At 50.4% G+C, this 21,630-nt stretch overlaps 2 protein-coding genes and 1 non-coding gene across 4 annotated transcripts in view; 1 reads left to right on the forward strand and 2 right to left on the reverse strand.

The window, feature by feature from the left end:
• MPP1 (MAGUK p55 scaffold protein 1) overlaps positions 1-5,815 on the forward strand; it is a 28,446-nt gene extending 22,631 nt beyond the window's left edge. Inside the window, exons 8-12 of the mRNA XM_013008567.3 lie at positions 2,568-2,648; positions 2,994-3,074; positions 4,075-4,277; positions 4,455-4,529; positions 5,211-5,815. Coding sequence (XP_012864021.2) covers positions 2,568-2,648; positions 2,994-3,074; positions 4,075-4,277; positions 4,455-4,529; positions 5,211-5,387 — 617 coding nt within the window. The 3' untranslated portion in view covers positions 5,388-5,815. The remainder of the gene's footprint in view (positions 1-2,567; positions 2,649-2,993; positions 3,075-4,074; positions 4,278-4,454; positions 4,530-5,210) is intronic.
• A 624-nt stretch (positions 5,816-6,439) lies between these two features.
• On the reverse strand, positions 6,440-14,896 carry DKC1 (dyskerin pseudouridine synthase 1). Of its 2 annotated transcripts, none has more exons than XM_045285496.1 (15): positions 14,800-14,896; positions 14,171-14,235; positions 13,536-13,622; positions 12,473-12,564; positions 12,181-12,365; positions 11,882-11,946; positions 11,577-11,703; positions 11,298-11,428; positions 10,803-10,946; positions 10,124-10,244; positions 9,379-9,497; positions 8,964-9,067; positions 8,789-8,879; positions 8,043-8,180; positions 6,440-7,820 (listed from the first exon to the last, which is right to left on the reverse strand). In XM_045285496.1, the coding sequence occupies exons 1-15, from the start codon at positions 14,813-14,815 to the stop codon at positions 7,758-7,760; spliced, it is 1,548 nt and encodes a 515-aa protein (XP_045141431.1). In that variant the 5' UTR covers positions 14,816-14,896; the 3' UTR covers positions 6,440-7,757. The 2 variants fall into 2 exon arrangements, with proteins under 2 accessions (XP_045141431.1, XP_004717599.1); XM_004717542.2 differs by having other exon boundaries at positions 8,040-8,180.
• LOC115873978 lies at positions 11,102-11,236 on the reverse strand. The gene has a single exon (XR_004048734.1). It is a non-coding gene; the product is annotated as a small nucleolar RNA SNORA36 family (small nucleolar RNA).
• Positions 14,897-21,630: the final 6,734 nt, after the last annotated feature.

Consider the following 21,630-nt stretch of genomic DNA (forward strand, 5'->3'; position numbering starts at 1 on the left):
GTAAGGGAGAAGTGGGGGGGGGGGGAGAACGGATCACAATGATCGATACACACAGCCCCGCCTCCAGGGGGATGAACAACAGAAAACTCGAGGGGAAGGAGACAGCGGTTGGTGTAAGATATGAGAATGATAATTATAATTTATCAAGGGGTCACGAGGGTGGTGGAGGGGAGAGAGGGAAAAAAGGAGATGATACCAAGGGCGCAATAGAAAGTAAATGTCTAGAAAATAATGATGGCAACACATGTACAAATATGCTTGATAGAATTGATGTATGGATTGTGATAAGAGCTGTAAGAGCCCCAATAAGATGATCTTTTAATTAAAAAAAAAAGGCATTACAGTCTTGGAAACTCACAGGGACATTTCAACTCCACCCTATAGGTGTGCTCTGAGCCAGAACGGACTTAATGGCAGTGAGTTGAATTGGGCTGAAATCAGAATGTGCCTTTATTGTGATAGTGGCTCCCTAGGGTTAGGCCACATTGTCTTAGAGCAAAGAAGGAACCCTGGTGGCACAGGGGTTATGAGCTTGACTGTTAACCAAAAGGTTGTCAGTTCGAACTCAGCAGTGCTCTTGGGGAGAAAGGTGTGGTAAGGCCCTGGGTCCAGTCCTGTCGGCTTGCTAGGCATCAGAAACACATCAATGGCAACAGGTTGGTTTTTTTTTAGGGTAACGAAAAGAGTATTATGCTCAGAAAAATTAGGGACACTGTTGATCATATCCATCAAACAAAACCAGGTTCTCATATAAATGCAACGGTCAGCGATCAAGAAAGGATTTTTGGAATTTAAAATTAGATCGCTGAAATAAAATGTAGTGGATACCCTGAGGAAATCACACAGATTATCTGCTTTTGCTAAATACTAGCATGCGCACCTCTGGCATAGATTGCATCGAATCCCCTCAAAATACATGTGAGCCTGGTGGGGCTGTGATTCTCAGTGGCTTGGCAGTTCTATATGCTGAGGTAATCATCTCCCAAGAGGGGATCTGATGTGACCAACCAGGCTGGTATGGGGCCTAGGAGGAGGTGTGCCAACACCCTTCCAGAGGTCACAGCCCCGAGGCAATGGAAGGCAAGGTTCCCTGGGGTGGGGCCTCTACCACCACTTATCTTACAAGAGATGAAAGGAGAGAGAAACTAACAGAAGGAGGGACCTCAGCACCACTGAGAAAGAAGCCCTGGGATTTGAGTGTGCAGCTTTGGGGCCCGAGAACATTCTAGACAGGGGAAGATTAATGCCAAGGCACATGGAGATCTGCAAGGAACACTGGGCCCACAGAGAATACATTTCTCTTTGTTTAAGACAGAATCTGGTGCTGAGAGGGGGATGTTGCTCTCACAGATACCAGAAATGGGGAAGCAGTTTTGGAATTGGGCAATGAGTAGGCTGGAAGGGTTTTAAGACTAAAAGTAAAATCCTAGCTTGCTTGGGAGAGCCTATTGGTGAGATTGCGGATGTAGTAACAGCAGTTCTGCTGAGGACTCAGAAGGAAGCGAGGAGAGACGGTGATGACGGCGGCGCGGCGGGAAGGGGCAGCCCCATACTCTTGGTAACAGAAGGACACCTGTGAGAGATGCCACAGGAGATACCACCCAGCAGGGGAGAACTGAGTGCCTTTGTTCTGGAAGCTTCCTGGTAGAGTAGTGTAATCTAGCCACTGGATGGAGCTAAAGAGCTTGGTAGACCAACAGTTCAAGAGGCCAAGCAACCAGGAAGCAGAAGCTGAAAAGCAAGCAGGGGCCCAGGAAGCAGAGCTCAAGGCCTGTGATCTCCGGGCTCCCAAAGGGTGGGGTCACCTAGGTTTTCAAAGAGTCAGCTTTTCACCCGCTTAATTTTGAAGGGTGGGGCTGCTGTTCCTAAATGCCAGGGATTGGGGCCAGATGTGCTGCTCAAGCCCGAGGGGCTTGGGGGTTATTCGTGGCCCAGGGAAAAAAGACTGGAATGAACTAGGAGAATGGGGCTATCCCGAGCTAAGGGAGCAGAGTGAATTTAGGCGTCTAGCCTCTTAAACCGTGAGAGAATAAATTTCTTTGTGTTAAAGCCATCCATTAGTGTTCTTTTTTTTGTAGCAGCATTCGAAAAATAAGACAAGCTCTTTGTTGCAAATTCTAGATAATGTATAGGACACATTGTGATATTTATGATATGCTATGGATGAATCATCATAACTGAGCATGGTTAGCTCTTAGCCCCCGCTGGGCTGGTGATTAGACCTTCTGCATGGTGCAATCTAACGTGCTTGGCTGAATTGGGCAAAAGACGTTCTTGGAGATTTGGGTTTGTGGGTTCTATGGAACCAGAGTTCTAGGAGTTAGGTTTTTCTGAATGGACTTGGAGGTAAACAAGGCCTTCTCTAGAGCTTCCACCCAGCGGCTCCTGGGTCCTGATTTCAGGGATGGCCGGCTTTCGTGATAGCCTCTGCCTTGGAGAGAAGGGTGGCAGCTGCAGCCCGCAGAGGAAGGGGGCTGGGAAAGGACCCAAGCATGTCTTGCAGAGACAGAAAAGTGGGCCTCCGGGATACTAGCTCCGCATCCTACCTGCTTGTCTTTTCTCTCTAGTTTTTGACCAGTTGGATGTTGTTTCCTATGAAGAAGTTGTTCGACTCCCTGCCTTCAAGAGGAAGACGCTGGTGCTGATAGGTACCTTTTTGTTGCCCCCAACATGTTTTGCTAATTAAAGAGAACATTTCTATCCTTGTTTGCCAACCTGTGTATACCTCCTGATGCCTCCTACCTCCCCACCGAAAACACTGACAGTGAGGTCAAGATGAGGCCTCTGGGCTCCCACGGTATAGATATCGAGAATTGTCTGGGTCATCTTGAGGCGTGTGGCATCGGGCCCGCCTGAGATGCAGCTCCACTGATTTTGTTCGGAGTCCTGACCCTCATCTCCAGATGCCAGCCCTGTTCCTACTCCATGCCTGCTTTGGTTGGGGGAAAAGAGGTGGGAGCCTTCTGATTGCTCTCTTGTCTCTCCCTGCGTAGGAGCCAGTGGGGTAGGTCGCAGCCACATTAAGAATGCCCTGCTCAGCCAGCAGCCGGAGAAGTTTGTGTACCCTGCTCCACGTAAGTAGCTCCTGATGTGCAGTCAGACTGCTTTTGAGGACAACATTGTAAAGGTTGGATTAAAAAAAAAAAACCCAAAACAACAAAAGTTGAAAAGATACCGAGGCAAATATGTTTTACCCATTATCTCTCCAACTCACAAAATAGTGTTGCTTTCGCATTCTCGTCTATGCTGTTTGCCTACATGACAAGCTGTAGTAAGCATGGTTTCAGTCTACTGTATATTAAGCAACTAATGATATTAATAAATGTTAGGCCAAGTTTTCATTTCTTCACATCATAAACCTTTTTCCACATTCCCACACTATTCATGTTTGACAACTGTTTTATAGTACATTGAACGGTGGTGCTGTAATTTAATTAGCTTTCCGACCACCGTTTGGTATTTAGTCTGCCTCTAGTTTTCATGAAACAGCTAAGCCAAAGCATTATTGAGGAATAGTGTAAGCCAGTCATCAGGTGGGAAATGAATTCGTGCGTTCATTCCCAGAAGTATAATTGTGTAGCAGACTTGGATATAGTCCCAGAGGGCGACACTGCTAACCTGAGTGGAAAACAATTCTAAAACTTGCTAAGACTCCTGCTTTTTGAGTCTTTGCTTTTCCCTTTTGCTAACAGTAGTTTCAGTGGCATGGTACGAGCAGAAAGCAGATGATCCTGGGTTGAAATAGCGAGTAGGGGAAGTAAAACCCAGCCAGTACAGGATCTTCCTTCAAGAAACTTGAAGGAGCAGGAAATGTAAGAAAGAGTGATAAGGTCAAAGGAGGTGTGTTGTGTTATAACCCGGAAGGAGACTCGTGCATGGTGCAATCTGCCACGTTAAAGATGGGTTTCCTGGGCTGTACCATCTCTGATCATCAGCCCTTGGGGGTCCCATGGAATACAGCCTGTGATAAGCTCCCTGCAGCCAAGACAGCTAGGTTTTCAACACACACACCATGGTCCAAGCCTTTGCGTGCCAGTGAGGCCCCCGGTTCATCAGGGCATTGGGTTCTTACAGATACAACTCGGCCCCCTAAGAAGAATGAGGAAGACGGGAAGGACTACCACTTCATCTCGACCGAGGATATGACCAAGAGTATCTCTGCCAATGAGTTCTTGGAGTTTGGCAGTTACCAGGGCAACATGTTTGGCACCAAATTTGAAACGGTGCATCAGATTCACAAGCAAGACAAAATCGCCATCCTTGACATTGAGCCCCAGGTGAGTAGGCAGGGAAGGACTGGGCCTTGCACAGGGAGCTCAGGGTTGCTTACGCAATGTTAAGGGAAGAACAGTGGCCATGATGGCAAATAATAATGGGATTGCGGAAGTCCAGAGCTGCTTATTAGAAAGTAGTCATGACAGTTAACCAGTTCTTTTTTCTTCCTCGTCTTCCAGACCCTGAAGGTGGTTCGGACCGCAGAACTCTCGCCTTTCATTGTGTTCATTGCACCTACTGACCAGGGCACTCAGGTGAGGAGCATAGGTCAAGGCTGCAACTTGCAACTCTAGCTTGTGACCACATCTCCCATGAGCCTCCTGCCCTCCTTCCTTCAGGGCCAAGAAGCCAGATGCATGTGCATTTTACTCATTGAGCAGGCAGGGGCCCATGCTGGGTGACGGGGGTCAGAATCAATCAGTGCCATCATTGTTCCAGACGGGCTTGAGTTAGTGGCACAGGTGGGGAAGGACAGCAGATCCTGCCTGGCTGCCGTGGTGAGTGAGCTGGGGACCGAGCAACCCTGAGGGCGGGTGGGAAAGAGGAAGGGTCCAGTTTGTACTGGGCGTCCTTCGGAACAAATGAAAAGAAACAGTGGGGTTCATGCGCCCTCCAGTGGCCTGTATCCACTTAGGAATATTCTCCTCCCTTGCTTTTGTGTGAACACATCAGCACGTTGTTTTGCTAAGTGTAACCAATACTGCACTCAGAATGCAGAGGATCTACTCCGAGTAGGATTCCTGGGTCCAAGCACATTCTCCTTCTGAGACAGTCACTGACTGCCAGAGAGCTGGAGGAGCAGGCCTTCTAACTTAGCCCTCACACTGCCCGGCGGATGCTGTCCTTTGCCCCCAGCCTCATGGTCCGCAGCTCAGCCCCTTGGCAGTCACCCAGGTAGCGGGGAAGCCCTGTTCACCTCGGTGCTCTCTCTGCAGACGGAAGCCCTGCAGCAGCTGCAGAAGGACTCCGAAGCCATCCGCAGCCAGTACGCACACTACTTTGACCTCTCGCTGGTCAACAACGGTGTGAACGAAATCCTCCAGAAACTGCAAGAAGCCTTTGACCAGGCATGCAGCTCCCCCCAGTGGGTGCCTGTCTCCTGGGTCTACTAAGCCTGAGCCGCCAGCGTATCTTCCCACCCTCGCCAGCAGTTTAGAATGCCCTTTCTCTTGCTCTAAGACAAATAGCGTCAGTCCATCTAGCTTTGCGTGTTCGCTTCCAGTTCCCTGCAATTGCCCTCATTAGGCCAGTAGGATTCTGTCGTCTTGTTCAGGTTTCTGCAGATCTGTTGGATTTTCCTGAGATGGGGCCCCTTATTGGTGTGGATTCCCTCTGGGCTGGTGGGAGGGGAGCTGTCAGCAGTACTACCAACAAGCGCTCATGTTGACAAAGCAGGGCCAGACACAGGTCGCCTCTAGCCCTGCACTGCTCCTTCAACTACGCAGGGCACAGCAACTTTCCAAAGTGAGACCTGTGCAGTCGGATGCTGTCTGCTCTAGGGAAATTCTCCAAAGCAATAAAGATGTGCTGTGAAAACCCAGTGTGGGACCTCCTGGCTTTCTCCCTGAAACCGGAAACAATGCTAGCATCTCAAAACCCAGTAGGGGTCAAGAGACCTGTTGCATTGGGTTGCTAACCACAAGGTCAGCAGTTTGAAAACACCAGCTGCTCTGAGGGAGAAAAACAAAGCTTTGTACTTCCAGCTGCAGTCGACCCTGTTCTATAGGGTTGCCAAGTCAGAATTGAATCGATAGCATTGAGGTAGGCACGTGTGTAAAGCAGGGCGAGCCCAACCCTCACTTCCCTTTGGCCTGGCCTCTTCCTCAGAGCCATTCTTAGCTTTTTAATCCTTCACAGCACCCAGAGGTCCATGTGAGATTGCTACTCTGGCTCGTCACAGCCTGGGCTTCAGATTCCTGCATCAGCAACTACACCTCACTGTGTCCCTGTAAAAAAGCCCAGACAACACCCCCCACCCCACAGAGCCCTCCCTCTGCTGCTAATGGGAAGAGCCCCAAACAGAAGATGGTCAGAAAAGGAACCAGAAATATGAAGCTAACAAAACATAAGGCAGATCCAAGTTCAGCTCTACTTAAGAAAATGTTCCCCCCATTTTCTGCTCTGCTAGTTTGACATTGCCATCAATTAGAGAAAACACCAGGAATATTTATAAAATAAGTCAACTTTAATAAGTAAAAATTAATAGTGCCCTTCCCATCCTTTTAAAACTCTGAAGCTTCGGTGGAAAACATGAGTTGGTCTTTTCTATTGCCTGTTATCGGTGTCTAATAACAGCATTGAAAACCAGATTTATAGCATCAAATTACATGCTGCCACACTGAATACAGATTACTAACAGTAACAAGTACTAAGAAAAAAATCCCCCAAACCAAATTTCAAGTGTAGCCTGTGGGAACTCATATAGGCTGAGACAAAAGGTGTATAAGTATCTAGTTTTCCTTTGATCCACAATCACTGCCCGTGGGTTTAACAGGAAAGCAAATGGCAGGTTGGAGAATCGGGTGCACCTGACCCAAGCAATGGCCTTTTAATCATCACGTATGCACGTTAAAGTTGACAATGAACAAGGAAAAAGATTGCAAAATTGGTGCATTGGAATTGTGTTGTGCGCCTCAGGCCCTGTGGTGGTTCCACAAGGGGGAGAGATGGCTTTCCACTCACGCCAACAGTTAGTCTGGGAAACCCACCGGGGAATGTCACCGTGAGCCAGCATTGACTCGGCAGTGAGTGAATAGACTGATAGAAGAACAAGCTTATCAGTCCCCAAAGTAGAACAGCCAGACTGCTCCTAGAAGGGAGGATGGGGAGCCTTTACCTTACATATTGTGAAAATGGCAGACCACTCCCTTGAGATGGACATGCTTGGTAGAGGGTCAACGAAAAAAACAGCAGCCCCTGGATGAGGTGGGTTGACACAGCAGCTACAACGATGGGCTCACACACAACACCAAAAGTACACTAGGGCTACCATACACAAGAGGACACTGAAACACACACACACACACACACACGCACAAAGTGGGCAGGCAGGGCCAGGACAACACTGCCCGTGCACACTGGAGACAGCCCAAATTCCTTGCCAGGCCCATACCAGAAAAGAGACCTGGTATCTTCATGACCTTTGGGAAAAGGGTGGCTGCAGTGGACAACGTGCATTAAACACTTTAGGGAGTGATTCCGGGTTCTGGTCCATCTCACTGAGCAGGAGCGGTACACAGGTTTAAGTTAAGCAGGAAGGCAAAGAGCAAACCATACGATTTGTATCAGAACAGCAATTACAAAACAGCTGGATGGTCACCGATCTGAAAGTCGGCTGCTGGCCACTAACCAGTGAAACCCAGGCCCTTAAAACAGGACAACATGGGCAGCGGGCTCCAGGGGGTTGCCAACTGCCGGCCCTCAACCACTGATGGAATTCGGTTTCTCAGTAAGGCTTTAGTTATTCTCCCCGAGGCCACATCTCACAAAGCAGCGGGTACTTCTTTGGCTTTCTTCTTTTTCTTCTTTTTGGTTGTGTCACTTTCCTAGGAAGAGAGGGACCGTGACATGAAGGGCAAGTCCGTCACATGCAGCCTCCCTTTGCTTCACACTTGTTGGCTCTGCACCCACCAACCTCAGTCCCAGCTCGTCTCTCGACTCTGGGTCCTCTCCCCCTCCCTCCCAAACAGGACCTCTATCCATCCACCACCTTGAGGGTGGGCCAGAGCCACCTCCATCTGAAGGCAGGGGCTGCTTATACTCACTACCTGGCCCAGCTCGCTTTCACTTGGAGCAGCAGCTTTGGCCTTTTTGTCCTTTTTACTCTTCTTCTTTTCTTTCTTGAGCAGCTGGGGAGCAGCTGGCGGGGTCTCTTTGTCACTCTCAGTCTCACTCTCTCGCTTCCGCTAAAGGGAAGACAAACGATGGAAACTTAGGTCTTGAATGATACAGGAAGAGAGAGGATCAGCACGTTAGCAAATTACAGTGTGAAGAGTCACCAGGAGGCAGTTTTCTGGGAGGACTTTACAGAGGACCCTGTAGGGCAGCGGTTCTCAACCTGTGGGTTGTGACCCCTTTTTTTGGCATGTGTGTGTGTGTCGAATGATCCTTTTGCAGGGGTAGCCCGATTCATAACAGTACTGAAATTACAGTGATGAAGCAGCAACGAAGATAATTTTACAGTTGGGGGTCATCACAACATGAGGAACTATATTAAAGGGTTGTGGCATTAGGAAGGTTGGAAACCATTGCTGTAGGGAAACCTCCCTTAAACTAAAAGGGCTTGAGGACCCATCTAGCTCCAAGAGTTTCAAGCCCAGAAATCCCAGAGGTGGCAGCAGGCCTCCACTGGCCGGGTCAGTCCAGAACTGATCAAAGAGCTTGTTATTCAGCATCACCCTGAATGGGCTAACCGACATTCCGAGACCTCTCACCCAGAGCCTACAGCATGCAGTGGCTTGCAGCCTGGCCCAGGGCAGTTCCCATGCCAAGGCCACCTCTGCAGGCCCCTCACCTTGGTGGTCTGCCCAGGTGTAGCAGTAGCTGCCGCCGCCGCGTGTGGGATTTTCTTCACATTAGTCAAAACCACCCCCTTCCCGGAGTCCCTGCAGGAAAGATGGTGACACGAAGTCCAACACAGAGCTTACTCCCCCAAGGTAAATGCTGCCCATCCGGCCCCAGCCCCGCACCTGTAGTCCACGTAGTCCCGCACCCATGCCGAGGGCGTGCTGGCCGTGGCCTTCCCGTGCTTGTCCAGGAGGCCCTGCTTGATCATCATCTTCTTCTCAGTTGCCTAATGGGCAGGTCAGCTGGTCAGCCGGTGGCCTTGGCCCATGCCCTGCTGGGCCCTAACCCTGTGTCTCACCACACCTAGTCTGCCCTTCGTGCTGGCAAACTCCTCTAGTCACCAAGGACCTGTCTGCACTCCTAAACACCACCCCCCACCCGGCAAGTCAAGTGAGGCCACCTGCTTGTCCCGTTCCAACAGAAATGCTGTGGTCTGCAATGAGGTCTCTCTCTTCCCTGGTCATGGAGTCCGAAGCTCTGGAGACACATTCTGGCCCACACCGCATAGCTCACTCATTCCCTCCCCCCACCACTTACCTTGGGCCCAAGACCCCACTTCCGAGGGTAAGTGTCTCGCTCCATGATAACCCTTTTGATCTTGGCCACTATGCCATGGTCACAGGTGGAGATGACGGCAGTGGTCATCAAGGCAATGGCTGCAGCATCGGGACAAGAGGAGGGGAAGAATGACACCGGACGAGCCCTCACTCCAACTTTACCGTCCGTGCCCATCAGCCCCAATTTAGATACAGACGTTATGACACAAATTAACTAAAGCAAGAACAAGTGTGGGGCCCTGAACCCAAGTTCTCCCCGAGTTACAAAGAGATGACAGACATTCAGGAGAAGATGGCTGCTGCCATGTGTCCTGTGGCGACATCTCCATGAGCCACTGTCCCAGCTGGAGGAGCCCTGGTGGCATTGTGGGTTAGGCACTGAGCGGCTAGAACCCACCAGTTGCTCCGAGGCATGCAGATCGGCAGCCTCGGGAACCCTCTCTCCTATCGGGAATGCCACGAGGGAGAATGGACTCGGGCAGTGGGAGTCTGTGAGGGTGTGGAACAGAGCAAAGCTCCTTTATGCTGTGGGGCAAGAAAACATTGGGAACAGGAGGGTTCTGAATAGGCACTGACCACAAATTAATCCACAATGACACACGCCCAGAATTTGAGGTGTTTCTGGCAGCACTGGCTGGTCCAGGTCGCAAATTTATTGGGCGAAAGAATCCCAGGTGGCAACCACTCTAGTAGCCCTGGACCCAAGTAGTAGCTCAAGAACTTACCCATACAGATAGCTTCCCCCTTGGTGGTGATGACAACAATCTCCTGGTTGAGTTCAATGCCATCCTCGTACCGCAGGACACCTGGCAGCAGGATCTTGGCTCCGTAGCAAATTGCGTTCACCTGTCGAGCACAGCACGGGCCATCTCAGTCCCACCAGCAATGGATTCAAACCCCAACGGGGCTGAGAGTGAGGCCACTGTGCAGTACAGCAGAGGACCAGAGGTCTCAAACCAGGCCCTACCTGGTCAGCTGCGTCAGCACTCCCTGGGGACGTGCTGAAAACACGTGTCTGCCCAGGTGGAGACTTCAAAACACATCTCCACCTCATTCCCGAGGGCCCTGCTGTCTGCTTTCACACTCACAAGAGTAAAACACCCGCTGCCTGGCTACTCTGCACGTCAACGCCACCCAGGCCTCCTGCTGGGTGGGGGAGTGAGGGCTCTGGGCCATCATTTTCTGTGACTATGGAAGGATGTGCTCATCCTCCAGTTTTGTATGAACACGATCTTTGGCATCTTAACCACTGGATGGCAGGAAGTGAGAGGGCTTCAATCATTTTTTAAATAATAAAGACTTCCAGTATAAACAAAGGATTTTCAAAATGCAGCATTCCATTTATACAGCAAGGAAGACCGAACCCAAAGGAAAGTAGCAGCCAACTTCATAGGTCACACCTACCGCACTGTCCTTCATAACCATCCTCTTGTGAGACGTTAACAGCTTTTCCAGCGGGTATACAACTCGCCGCAGGTAGCTCTCATCCTTGTGATTATCATACAGCCACTGGGCGTCCAGGACATCGTGCATCGTCACCATGTGATCCTGAAAAGCAGTCAGTGCCTGCTGTCAGCCAATCAGACCTGACCAGGTCGACGTGCATAGAATGCGCTCAGACCACTAAAGTCCCAGCTCAGTATAGCCTCTAGGCCCTTAAGCCATTCCTGTTGGATTTAACCTGGATTCAACCCGGCAGACAGTGCTGTAGGCTGGGGTAGAGATGAATAGAGAGGAATGCTTTCTATCCACTTATTTACCCTAGGCCCATTTCGATATCCCAAAGTTCAATTACCAGATCAGGGGAGCAGCCCTGAACTGAACTCAACACTTTGGGAATTGCCCTTTCAGGGAGCATCGTCCTACCAAGGGGTGAGATGCCATCCCCCAGCTGTGTACCTTTTCACTCATCACACCAGAACGAACCCGGCGGAGCTCCTGCATCTGCCCTCCAACTCCCAGTAACAAGCCAAGGTGCACACACAGTGTCCGGATGTAGGTGCCAGCCTCACAGCTCACCCAAAAGATCCCTAAGACAGACAAAGCAAACTCAGCCTGGCTGGAGAGACAGAGCTCTTCTGTACCCGGGAACCCAGACCACAACACAGGCGGTGACGCCACGGGGGTGGCAGTCTGGACTTGCAAACTCGTTTCCCACTCTGAAACCAAATGGCACACCTAATCTCCTCTGGGGATCATACTCTATCAACTTGCTCTCGTAGACAGTCCGGACTCGGAGCTGCCGCTTCACTGCAGCGATGAGTGGGGGTCGCTGGAACAGGGCGCCAGTCAGTGTTTCTAGGGCCTACAAAGGTGTACAAATCAGAACTCATGAACATGAAAGGATTTTCCTGCCTCCTCAAAACAGTGGGTAGCCCAGGGCTGATTGCAAACACCCACGCAGAGAGGAGCTTGCCAGAAGACATTGCTGGAAAGTTCCGTGGAAAGCAGGCCAAGAAGGACCTCCTTGCAAAGGCACTTACCCTAGAAAGCTGGGCACCCCCTTCAATAGCATTGTGCAGCCGAACAATCCCCACATACTCTTTGCCTGGGAAATGACAGAAGAGTAGTCAGGGGTGGCCACGAAGTTTTCTGTTCCCACACCTGCAGGGAGGTGCCAGAGCAGGACCCGAGTCTGTCTGGCCCAAGGGCAGCAGGCACTGGTGCCATGGAGAACACCCTATTTTAGGGATCCTTTTCTCCTAATAGACTGTCCCCAAAGCTAGGCAGGATAAAACCACTGGGAGTTCCGCAGTTCCTTGCCTGGGCCACTAGCACATACCTGCGCTCTGCTGAGATTTCACCAGGCGGGTGGCTCGCTCGATGCACACGATCAGACAGCCGGTCACCTTGGGGTCCAGTGTCCCACTGTGTCCTGTTTTCTCTACACGAAGTATCCGCCGGATCCAAGCCACTACTTCATGTGAAGACGGGTTGGAGGGCTTGTCCAGGTTAATGAAACCTGTCCTGGAAGGCAGAAAAAAAACCTCACCGACCACCTGTCCTGAGGAATAAAATGAAAACCACTGCAGGAACAGCCCCCACCCCCAGGAGACGAAAGAGCAGACACTAACCTGATGTAGTCGGCGATTTCCCTCTTCAGAGGGTTTGAACCAGAAGGAAGAGGGGTGTAGTGTGTTGTCCTGACATTCAGCTTATCGAAATTCTAGAAAATGACAATATACACAGAACAACCATCACATTACCACAGTCTGAGCTTGTGAAGCAGTAGTTGGTGCATATTAAACACCACCAGGCAACCTTCAGGTCCCCCACCTGTTGGAAAACATTTCCTTAAGTATCGGGGGGAAAGCATACTCATTCATCTGCTTGTTCATAGATGGTGTTAGACACTGCTCTGAAAGGGGAGGCTCCTGAAGGCAGTACAGAATAGGGTGGCCCAGAAAGCAGGGTCAAGCTTGACCCTCCCTCTCAGAAAAATCAGGTTTGAGGCAACAATGTTTCTCCAAGGCCAGCATGCGCTCCCTTCAGCTGTTCCTATCTCCTGGCTTCTGGGATGCCCCTAGTCCAGCAGCCCCAAAGACAACAGAAATGATCGGTCTCCTGGTTGAGTCAAACTCTCAATCAAATGGGTATCCCAGGAACTTTTCGTCCTAACCCGGGACCAGATGCTCATATTGAATGGTCAAATGAAAGGGCAACGTAATTCAAATTCTGCACCCACCTGCCCCCAGACACCAATTTCTACCCGTCTAGAGACCCCAGCACAAGGTGGAATGACTGGTCTAGAGTCACACAGCTGACCTGGACCACCTGGGTCTGGTTTCAAAGGGTTGCCAACGGCGAGGCCGGCAGTTCAAACCCACTAGTTGCTCTACAGGAAAAAGATGAGGTTGTCTGCTCAGATCTAGGCCCATGGAGCAGGTGGGTCTACTGTTTCCCAAGGTGGCTATGAGGCTACAGGTCAGTAACATGACCAGCACAAGAGTAAGGCTCCAGTGACTTGATCTGGCATGTCAAGCAATTTTGCTTGTCAGTGAAATCTGATGGGAAAGCTCCAGGGCAGACAGCAACTCGCAGGCCAATGAAAGACTAATTCATGGGGCGCACATCCCACATCTTTTGTCTCTGCTCGTGTGGCAGCTTGTGGATGGACTCATGGTTTTAGCCACGTACCTTTAACAGGAGGGGCCACTGTGAGGTGTCCAATAGAGCCACTTTGGATTCAGGTTTTATAAGGAATTCCTCAGCATGTTGTATTTCCTTTGACAAGACAAAAACACGTCCTATTAGATTTTCTGCCTGACTTTGAACTTTGGACACTACACTGCTACAGTGGAGGGGCAGCAAAAAAAAAAAAAGGAAGGCCCTCAACGAGATGGACTGACACCACCGTGGCTGCAACAACGGGCTCTAATCTAACACTAATTTGTGAGGATGGCACAGGACCAGGCAGTGCTTCCTTCCGTTAAGCGTAAGACGGCTGTGGGTCAGAACTTAACCACAGGCTTCTGCAGGAAAGGTCAACAAGGCATGAACTGCAAGTGCCAATACTGAGAGATGGGTCCTAATGCTTAAGGAGCCTGGAGGACTGGTGGGCAGACGACAGAAAAAGGACTTTCAGGAGCTCATTTGAGACCAGCAAGAAACCATTTAATAAACAACGGTCTCATATACAAAGCTCTGGGTGGCTGGGGCGGGGGGTTGCAAGGCTCGGTGTCTTGACATAAAGGATGGCCCATTCCAGTACATGTCTCAGAAACCTTTAGGTTACTACTGCCTTCAGCTTGTTATGCGAGACATTTACTTACAGCTACATCTTCTTCAGGTAGCGACTTTCGGTCCTTTTTCTTCTTATGCTTCTTCAGCTGAACAACTAAAACAGCGGGGTTTGGAGATTTTCCAAAAAACGAAGACCACAAAGTTTGGAATGGAACACAAGCAGGGCTTAGGGCAGGGAGGATACCGATTTAGGGCAGAAGTTCTGTAGCACTTCTCAGCAAGGTCGGGAACGAAGGGGAGCAGTCACACGTGTTGGCTTCCCTTCCGGTTCACCACGTGGTCGTGGTGAGGCTTAAAGCCGTAGAACAGCCGAGCAGAGGATCGTGGCCTCCGGGCTTGGTGACAATGTCCCCATTCGGTCCCGCGGCTTTCCTATCCCCTTGTTCCCACCGCCCCACTCCCCCAACCCGCGGAGGGGGCGGCGGCGTGCAGGGGCCCAGGGATCCCGCCACCTCAGAGGCGCCAGCACAACCGCGCCACGCAGGGCCCTCTAGGGTTCGCGCCCTCGCCATGTGGGGTCGGGCTGAGCGGCAAGGCCGGCCTGAGGCCCTGGAGCGAAGAGGCCGGTGTGCCGGTGGGCGCGCGCGCGGGCACCGACGCCATTCCCCAGAGCTAGCTGCACTTCGGTGCGCGCGGCCAGCCGGCTTGCAGCCCTTACCGTTGGCGTCCGCCATGTTCCCCACACAACGTGCGCGACTCCCCGGGTGCCGCCAACGGGCAGATAAGCCCGACTCCCGCCGCCTAGGTCCCGTCAGGCCTCGCCGCAACGGCCTGCCCCTTGGCGCCCCGCCCCGTGCGTGCCGCGCCGCAGGGCGGGGCGGAGCGGAGGGGGAGGGCCTGAGGAGCGGAAAGGCCGAAAGAGCAATTCCATTGGCTGGGTGGCCCGGGAGGCGCGTGCGCCCGTGCCCCTCAGGCCTAGCCCCGCCTTCCGTGGCCAAGACCTGGAGCGCGTGCGTGGCCAGCAGGGGCGGGGGGTGGGGCGGACCCTGGCGCCGGGGGGCGGGGCGCCGACAGTCCGCTCTCGTGGGGCCGTGCGCCTTGAGCCCAGCAGCATCTGGTCGCAGTGTCAAGCGCCATAGTTCTGGATGTATTAGCCCTGGGCGCACTCTTGCCGGCACTGGTAGGGACGAGTCCGAATGAGCCCTGATTGAAAAATGAGGAAATGGAGGCATAGAGATGGTAATTCCCTGTTGGTACCTTTCCGGTCTAGAGCCCCGCTGTCCAATAGGATTAGAATGCGAGCCACACGTGCGTTTTTCAAATGTTCCAGCAGTCACTTCTAAGAGCGTGAAAAGAAACTAATGAAAATTGTCTTAATAATGTATTTTCTGTAGTCCATTTACCCAAATGTTTTATTTCACCACGTACACAACCCAAAGACACGATTTATATTACATATATTGAAAAGTTTCACATAATCATATAGTAATAATATATATGATATATTTAAACTCTTTACCAACTCTTCCGTTTCCGTTGTGTATTTTACACATCTCAAAAAAAAAAAAAAATCAAGCCCACAGCCATCTGATGCGGACTCAGGGCGACCCTACAGGACAGGGTATAACTGCCAAGTGAGTTTGGGAAACTAATTATGGGAGCAGAAAGCCACATCTTTTTTCTGGGGGAGTGACTGGTGGTTTTGAATTGCTGACCTTGCAGACTACAGACCAACATGTACCCACTATGCCAGCAAATCTTTATTCTCCTCTCAGCTCTTTCTAACAAGGAGAAAAGTCACTGCCATTCAAGCGATGCCAATTTATGGTGACCTTATAGGACAGGGTAGAGCTGACCATCCTATGAGTTTCCAAGACTGTAACTTTATGGGAAGAGTAAGCCCAGTCTCTCTCCCACGGAATGCCTCATGGCTATCAAATCATATTCAATTCACTGCCACCCTATGTGGGGTTTCCAAGGCTATAAATCTTTCCTGAAACAGACAGCTTCATCTTTCTTAGTACCAAAAGCAAAAATATTTTGAAAAGGATAAAGGCAACATATATACAAATGTGCTTGACACAATGGATGTATGGATTATTAAAAGAGCTGTAAGAGTCCCCAATAAAATGAATTAAAAAATTAGTACCAGGAACTAGTCAAAAACAATATTAATGAAAGATCATAAAATAAAAAAACAAACAGTGTCACAGAACTGATCAGACTGATCGTGACCCTATCTATCTATAGGGTTTCTGAAGCTGTAAATCTTTTGGGGAGCAGAAAGCCTTCTCATCTTTACCCTGAGGAGCGACGGGTGGATTTGAACCACCAAACTTACAGTCCAATGCTTACCCCACAGTGCCACCCGAGTAGATAAACAAAATAATCTAGAAACAAATCATATCATATAAAGACATACAAACCAAACTCAATAACTCCCAGTCATCAAGTCGATGCCGACTTACAGTGACTCTATAGGACAGAGTAGAGCTGCTCCTGTGAGTTTCCAAGACTGTAACTCGTGAAAAGCCTCCTCTTTCTCCCTAGGACCAGCTGGTGGTTTTGAGCTGCTGGCCTTGTAGATTGCAGCCCAACACGTAACCACAACACAAAAGACATACAAGGGAGCTTCAAAAAGTTCATGGAATAAAGGAATGAAAAGATAATGGAATTTTCCCTGAAGTAGAGCCAGGCAGCACTAAAGACAAAAGGAGAGAACTCAAACCTGGGAAGGACCGTCCTCCCCGACCCACGTTGGCAGAGCAAGGAGCTGGTTAGAATTGTGTGCTGTGGAAGCTTTCCATCTGTAGGCCCCCATAGTGAACAGAGTAGAACTGAGCCATAGGATTTCCTAGACTGAAATCGTCTGAGCAGCTACTCCTGGGTTCAAACCAATCTTTCAGTTAGTAGTAGGGTGCTTAGCCACCGCACCATGAGCACTTTTTAGTTCTAATTGTGATGTGCTCGATGTAAAGGTTATCGGTTCAAAATCACTAGCCTCTCCAAGGGAGACAGAGGAGGCTTTCTACTCTGAAAACAGTTTCTGATAGCTATGGGTGGGTATTACAGCAGTAGTCCCAGAGGGATAAAATAATTAGATTTCCAATGGTTTGTGCCCGGTAAACTGGGACACAGGTTGATTGTAAGCCAAACCAAAAACCAAACTCGCTGCCATTGAGTCAGTCATTGGTGACTCATGGTGATCCCCTGTGGGTTTCTAAGACTAACTATTTACAGGAGTAGAAAGCCCAGTTTTTGTCCCTTGGAGCTGCGGGTGGTTTCCAACGGGCTGACCATGCAGCCCAACACGTGACCACAGTGCCACCAGGGCTCCTGGGACATAAGTTACCTCCCTCCATTCACCAGCACAACAACGTGGGACTTTCATCCATAGACTCTCATTGTCCAACCACAGTGAGGGGTTTGTGCTGTCCTGCTCACCTGAACCCCCCTGGCTCTACTGGCTCCAGATGCCTGGCCTATGCTCTTCCTCCTCATACCATGCATCATTCTCACTAGGAAAACCACCAGAACCTAAATTCAGCCATCCTCCTGCCTGGCCAGCAGACAAGCAACTGGTGGTAGCAAAAACAAACAAAACCCCCAATCGACAAACATTCCCTTGCTGGTCTCCACTAAGCCCTCCAGTAACCTGACAATCCCAATGCCTCACCCAACACTACTAACACTCAGCTGCTGCCAAGTTTCGGAATTAACAGCAATAGGAAGTGAGCCCTGGCCCCATGTCCTCAGCCCCCCCCCCCCTTAGTACGCGTCTAGCAGCCCACCTACCAGCACATATTTTGCCTTCAATAAAATACCAGTGCCACTGCGGATTGAATTGCGTTCCCCAAGAAAGAGATGTTGAAGTACTAACTTCGAAACCAGCTAATATGATCTTGTTTTGGAAAATAGGGTTTTTCTTTGTCGATATCTGTTAAATTGACTGAGTCATACCAGAGTCGGGCGGGTCTTCATCTTAATCCCTTGGGAGCAACGTCTTATCACAAACAAGGCCAGACTGGGAGACTGCCCCACACAGAGGGGCAGATACTGTGTGATGATGGGGCAGATGCCAAGGATTGTTGGCAACCACTGGAAACCAGGAGAGAGGATTCTAACACCAGATTCAGTCCAGATTCCTGCAGAGGGGAGAGAACCGGGATCACCCCTGGCCGGTGCCTATGAGGTGGAGCGAAGACACAGCTCCATTTTCCAATGTTTTCACCATTTCTGATACCAGCTGCCGGCCCTGTCCAACTCCCATGGCACTCAACTGCTCTATGTCAGTATACTGCTTGACTTTGTCTTCGCCAGCTACCCTTGTTAACTTTCTGTTTCATTCTTTTACTTCATCCTTTCTTCTATTTCCTTTAGTTACTCGACAAATGAGGGCAAGTTTTTAAGAGTCTTCTGACATCCACTTTGATCTTTCTTTCCTGTCTTTTTAATGACCATTGCTTTCTTCATGAATGATGTTCTTGATGGCATCCCACAGCGCATCAGGTCTTCTGTCGTTAGTGTTCAATGCTTCAAATCTGTTCTTGAGGTGTTCCCGAAATTCAGGTGGGATATCGTCAAGGTCCTATTTGGACTCCAGTGGACTTGTTTGGATTTTCTTCAGCTTCGACCTGAACTTACATAGGAGCAATTGATGGTCTGTTCCACAGGCAGTCCCGGACCTGGTTTTAGCTGCTGATATTGAGCTTCTCTATCGTAGATCAGTACATAAATGTACTGAATTTGACTTCTGTGTATTCCAGTCTCTCAGAGATGAGTGTTTATATTTCATTTCAAGGCACAGCCCTCCCAGCCAGGCCACAAACTGATCAGACCTTGCAAAGTAATTTAATCCTTATCGGATGATTTCATGCACTCTGTTTGCATAGTAATCTGACCAATTCCTGCAAAGAATGTAAAATAGACCAATCACAAGGCATGGTGTATCCTAACCATTTGCGGGGCAGGGGGGAAAAGGATTATAAACTCTGGACCAGAAACGCCATATTAAAAGATAAATCCATTGTACTGTGAAAAATTTCTCTTGCAAAGTCTCTGAAGTAATCAGACTTCTAGCCTCTAGGACAGAAAGAGAAGCAATTCTGTTTTCTACAACCCTCTCCCCATCAGGTTTTGTGATCTTTTGTGATGGCAGTCCTTTGGAGTTGGGTCTTGTGCCATCAACTCAGGCCAGCTCCTCCGTTCTGTCCTTCCTTGCATCCTTGGGTTCTACCTTCTACCAGATGGAATTCAGTCTAAGCTCTGGAGTTTGCTGCCTGGAGATAGGGGGAGCATAACAAGGGGTGCTCCTGGTGTGTGTGTGGGGAGTCTGAAGATGGAGATGGGCAGGGTGGGAGGTGATGCTGCAGGGCCACAGTGTGGACAAAAGGTCTCCCCACCCTTGCTGAATTCGCACTGCTAGACAATTCTGGTGAAGCCATCCCTTCCTGGTCTTTCCATGACAGCAGCCCTAAGCAAGGGCTATACAAGAAAGCAGCATCCGGAAAGGCCCTAGGGCAACCTGCTGTGTGCAGCCAGTGTGGGCCAGGCCACGCCTCCTCCTCCTCCGCACAAAGCCCTTCAGCGGCTTTGCAACTATAGTTGGTTGGATACCTTCCCAAACCCACTGCCATGGATTTGAATCTGATTCATAGCAAACCTATAAGACAGTAGAATTACTCCCTAGGGTTTCGGAGACTGGAAATCTTTATGGGAGCAGACAACCTAATCGCTCTCCTTTGGAGCCCCTGCTGATTCTGAACCACTGAGCTTGAAGTGCACAGCCCAAAGTTGAAGTCCCTGCCCCACCAGGGGTCCTTAGTGAATTGAATAGTAGCCCCAGCACCTGTGACTGTGCCCTTGTCTGAGAAAATCTGTTTTAGTGGAGTGACTCTCTCCCAGCTGCAGAGAGCAATTGCTTAAGAGTAGGCATTTCCATTCTGTCCCAGCCAACATCTGGGCACTGGTTATGCAAATAAAGCCCGAGTGTATTGGACAATTGCTAAGACAGGCAGTGCTAGCTGGTGTTTCCCAAAGTGGGCGACGCTGCTCCCAGGGGGGTGCTGGCCAAAAGCCAGGACTCTGCAAAAGCAACACCCACACTTGATCCTGGGTTCTGGGGTATAGCACACATGTTTTTCATTGCCAGGCTGACACTGAGCCTCTCCCCTCCCCCCCAGCTTTTTTTCCCCCTGAAAAGAGGGTGGTAGGCCAAATAAGTTTGGGAACCTATGTGCCAATCTGTGCTACAGGCTTTCAGATGCATGTCAGAATAGGAGCATGACTCATTTTTTTAGACCACATCTGACCAGACCACCAAAGGAGCCCTGAAGGTGTGTTAGCTACCTGTTAGGCTGCTAACCTCAAAGTCAGCAGGTCAAGACCACCAGCTGCTCCTTCAGGGCAAGATGAGGTACAGGCTCAGAAACTCACAGGAGCAGCTCTAACCTCTCCTATAGAGTTGCCATAAGTCAGAACTGCCCCCACAACAGTGCGTTTAGAGTTTGGTTTTGGATTTTGACCAACCAGAATGTAAGGTTTTAATGGCCGATCTTTCCGAAGTAGATCACCAGCCTTTCCTTTCAAGGTGTCTGGCTAGAACCGACCTGCCATCATTTTACGATGAACTCAAGTCACAACAAAGGACACTGCCAGCTGCCTGGCTTTGGGGACATCTCTGTAGTGATATGATCTGTACGATTACATATGCATGCTGCCCTTGCACTCGCTTGTCATTGGCCCAGGATATTGTCAGGTGCTCACTTGCAGGTGTGCAGGGCTATGACCAGACAGGCAACTCTCCCTCATTGGCTGATGAGCACCACTCAACCTCAGTCCCATGATCGCCCCGCCCCCCACCTACTCCCAGGGGAGTTATTCCTGTAAGGGACAAGTTGCCAGTATCGCCCAACTCTCCGTCATCACGGGAAGACATTTGAATGCTTTGTGTATTTTCCAGTGGTCTGTAAGAGGGGTCTCAGGTGGCAACGTGCATTAAGTGCTGTGCTGCTAATCGTCAGGCTGGAGTTCAGAGACACATGGTGCAGCCTGCTGCCGTCTCAGAAATCCCAGAGAACGGTTGCACTTGGTCCTGTTGGCTTTGGGGTTTCCCACAGTAATTGTCAGGAGTCCTGGTTAAGTGCTGCTCCGGGGAGAAAGACGGAGTTCGACTTTTTAGGCCACAGTCACAATCTGGGGAACCCCCAAGGGGCAGTTCTACCCGTTCCAATGGAGTCCACGGGACTTCCGAGGGAACTTGAGGTGGTGGTGGCGGCAGCGGACGGTCATCCTCCGAGAGCCCTCGCGGCGGTGCCGAGGTGTAGACGCTTGGCGGGCTCGTCTGCAGACCAGCGAGTGGAGCCCGTCAGCTGCTCAGAGGGTGACCACGGCGCTCTTTGCTCCCATCGAGTTTTTCCGAGTCCCGGAGACCGTGCTCACCCGTCCTTTGGGGGCACCTGGAGGCGGACCGCCCTCGAGGGCGGCGAGGGGGCGCCTGGTCGCGTGCCCTCGAGCTGGGGCCGCACGGAAGAGAGCGCCCCGGGCGCGG

The sequence above is a fragment of the Echinops telfairi genome, unplaced genomic scaffold (genome assembly GCF_000313985.2).
Source record: "Echinops telfairi isolate 266 unplaced genomic scaffold, ASM31398v2 ScPeMD7_7472;HRSCAF=8510, whole genome shotgun sequence".
In the NCBI taxonomy this organism is placed as follows: Eukaryota; Metazoa; Chordata; class Mammalia; order Afrosoricida; family Tenrecidae; genus Echinops; species Echinops telfairi.

Bases quoted from the DNA above. Each gene is read 5' to 3' on its own strand.
- DKC1 (XM_004717542.2), bottom strand. The intron at 12,565-13,535 runs GTACGTGGCTAA...GTCATTTTCTAG, and splicing joins AGTGGCCCCTCCTGTTAAAG to AATTTCGATAAGCTGAATGT. The intron at 11,947-12,180 runs GTATGTGCTAGT...GTCATTTCCCAG, and splicing joins GAAATCTCAGCAGAGCGCAG to GCAAAGAGTATGTGGGGATT.